General features: G+C 45.1%; 1 protein-coding gene across 3 annotated transcripts in view; it reads right to left on the reverse strand.

The window, feature by feature from the left end:
- Window positions 1-1184, reverse strand: part of ZEB2 (zinc finger E-box binding homeobox 2) — a 145109-nt gene extending 143925 nt beyond the window's left edge. For all 3 annotated transcript variants that reach the window (XM_018554055.1, XM_018554054.1, XM_018554053.1), the window contains exon 1: window positions 884-1184. In XM_018554055.1, the coding sequence (XP_018409557.1) occupies window positions 884-956 (73 nt within the window). In that variant the 5' untranslated portion in view covers window positions 957-1184. The remainder of the gene's footprint in view (window positions 1-883) is intronic.
- Between the last annotated feature and the right edge of the window lie 1972 nt (window positions 1185-3156).

Genomic DNA, 3156 nt, shown 5'->3' on the forward strand with positions numbered 1-3156 from the left:
TTAAGCGAATGCTGAAAGAGCAGGCTGGCCTAGGAAGGGTTAAGCTGAAAGAAGAGGGGCACAGATAATTGAAGCTGGTGGTGAAGAACCCAGAGACTATTCAGCCTGTCCTTTAAATAAAAGTTTTCTGAAGTAGTGGAGAAGTGCTGGAGCAGGGGCTTGTGATCTGGGAAGAGACTGAGAAGTGGTCTATCAGAAGCCCCCATGACCACTAAAAGCCAAGGAAGAGGAAAAAAAAAAAGAATTCGAGACCCAATGCACATGCTGACAACACAGACAGAAGTACCTCCTCCTAGGAACATGAAGGGGGTCTTGGGTCATTGAGACAAACGAGAAAGCAGCGACTAAGTGACAAAGCTGGCTTGCAAGACTTGCTGAGGCTCGGATGGGGCGAAGGGGAAGGAAGGGAAGGGAGGGGGGATAGGCTTTCAGCTAGCTAGCCCCGCATGCATGCATGCATCTGCTGCTGGGTGGCTAAGGCTGCTTGCTGTTGTTGCTTGCCTGTCCAGCCCTTGCTTGTAAGCTGAGCCTGCAGAGACTGAGGAGGGGGACGGAGAAGAAAGGGAAGCTAGCGGGTCTTGTCACTGCCTGAGCTGTACAGCCTTCAGGAACCGTTATGTGAGCCGCACAAAGTTTTGAGCCTGCCTGCCTCCAGATCTAGGGGTGCTCCAGCGAGCCCCCCGAGCCAGCTGCTATCCTCCCTCACTCACCCTTGGACAGAATGAGGAGAAGAACTACGGGGGTCAGCCCTCCATCCCTGACACTTAGCACTGAGGTCCTCAACTCTGCACAAAGCCACAACAACAAGAACAACAAGGAGCAACCATAAAAGCAAAACAGCAATCAAAGAAAAGGGGGGGCTCCTGTGCCCCCATGTCCTTACCGTTTTTCCTCCGTGGATTGGCTTGTTTTCGCCTCTTACACCTGGGGCCATCCGCCATCATGTCCTGCTTCATTGATAAGAGTGGATCAGACGCCAGTTCTCATGGACAGAATGATTCAGGAGGCGCACGTAGACTCTGACAACGAGCAAACACAGGCACAGAGTGGGCATTGAGAGATCCCATTTAAAAAAGCAGGGCGCCAAAGATTTCCCCAGATCTTCCCAGAGCACCCTGTCTGTCTCCTCTCTCTCTCTTTTTTTTGTGTTTCCTGGCTCTCAACTCTTTCCTTGCTGGCTTTTAGTCCTCCCTCCTGGGCTGCTGTTCTTGTGTAAGGGGGCTCCCTCTCTCTTTTTTTTTGGTAAGCACCAGTAGCCAGATCCCAGCAGATCTACATCTTGCACAGGACTCTCTCCACTGCTAGGATGACTCAAAGCTTCCCCCCCTTTTTTTTTCTACTCGCATCCTTGCCCAGACCTCTCAGCTCAACTTTGAGTGTAATAGGATATGCAGATCCGTGGACACTGACTGTAATTAAGCCTTTGCTCAACCGGGAGGGCTTGCAATGACACCCCGGGTTCCTCTGCAACCCAAACTGAGGACTAAGATGAGAGAGAGAGCAAAGCTCTGGAGCCTCCAAGCCCCCCTTCTTTTGGGTAACGTAAGTGAGATCAAACTGGACTTGCACAGCTGAGGGTGCCAGTGAAAGCAAGCAGTGCTCTTGTTTAGGGGTGTAAAGCACAGGGTCTGTAAAACATGGAACAGATGTAACCCTTAAGACAAGGACAATTAACCCTTAAAGCCCAGGAGTTCTTCCAAGATAACCTTTTTTTACATTTAGGAGTTAGTACTTAACCTCCACTTCTAACACCCAGCCTCATTTTTCCCCCCTTAGCCTCAAAAGTGTCAAAGCAAGGTTTACTCATTCCCATGTACATAAACACACAAGCCCCAAACAAATGACACACACACACTAGTATGGGTAGGAGAACTTCAGCTCTTGGTGTGTTAAAACAAACAACGACAACTAAACACATTGGCCACCACAGTCACAACAGCCATGGGCTTTTCACTCAATATTAGGCTCAACTCAGTGATTTTTGGCAGCTGTCACTTTTGCTTAAAAACACTGTAATTTTTTAAAAAAGTTATAATATCAAAAAAATACAAAAAAAGGGGTAAGAGGTAAAGGTGGTGTGTTTTAGAACACCAAGAGGCTTCTCTGTGCAGTGGAAGTGACTTCTAATGTCATGGATCCTGCAAAATATATTTACACTTGCAGCAAACATCCATAAAAAGTGCCAATAAAATGTAAATTTAATATAAAAAAATTAAAAAAGTGGATCTTTCAAAATTACCTTTTTTTAAAAAAAAATGTAAAACATTTTTAAACCCCCCTATCTGAATTCCAAAGTCGACTTTCACTTCTGTTTATCAGAGGTGTTAGGTAATACACCAACAATCAAGTAGATTAAATGCAATTTACAGAAATGAAACTTGCTAAATGAACAGAAATATTAGCCTTGGGTAAGGGCTTTTGGGAAAACAAAAAAAAACAAAAAACAAAGAAGTCACAAGACAGACTAAAAATGACAATGGGTGTAAAATAAATAGTCAGCCAGGTGAAAACAAAAAAATAACTTGGTGTAAATATACAAAAATGTGCAAAAATGCTGTGTGCACAAAAAAATGTATTTTAATGGGATAAATGGAGTAAAAATTTAAAAAATAAATGCAATCCTGGAAACCTAGGCTGAAGTTTTACCTGCCCGTCCAGGTGAAAGGAGCTTGTGTGGGCTAGGATGCTCTGGTGGTCTTTTTTTAAAAGTAAAAGGCTTTTTTATAGGGGGCTCTACCTGCGGAAAGGTAATTTGAATGGACCTACCTTTAAAGCCCGGTGGGTAGTTGGGATGAGGTGTGCAGGATCATGTAGGACTAGGCTTAGGAGTGAAGTAGAGCTCCTGGAGATATTGTAAAAGCCAGAGAGTCAAGGCAGGGATGGACCGTTATTCCTGCAGAGCAGGTTAGCACTGATCTCTCACTGCCACTTCACGAAACACGAACCTGGGGACGGTCTGACGTGACGTTAGGCTGTTCCTAATGACATTTTTTTTTTTCTTGTTGTTCAGAGTGGAGACCCTGAGACACACGCCACCTATCTTTGTGGGGAGGGATAATTGAGCACCAAACGTGAGCATCATGTGAAAAACGTGATCACCAAGTTTCTCTGTGGGAAAAGATCTGGGTTAGATTATACCTTGAAGTCTTAGCAAAC

Source organism: Nanorana parkeri, unplaced genomic scaffold, assembly GCF_000935625.1.
Source record: "Nanorana parkeri isolate BGI_ZX_2015 unplaced genomic scaffold, ASM93562v1 scaffold140, whole genome shotgun sequence".
Lineage (NCBI taxonomy): Eukaryota > Metazoa > Chordata > Amphibia > Anura > Dicroglossidae > Nanorana > Nanorana parkeri.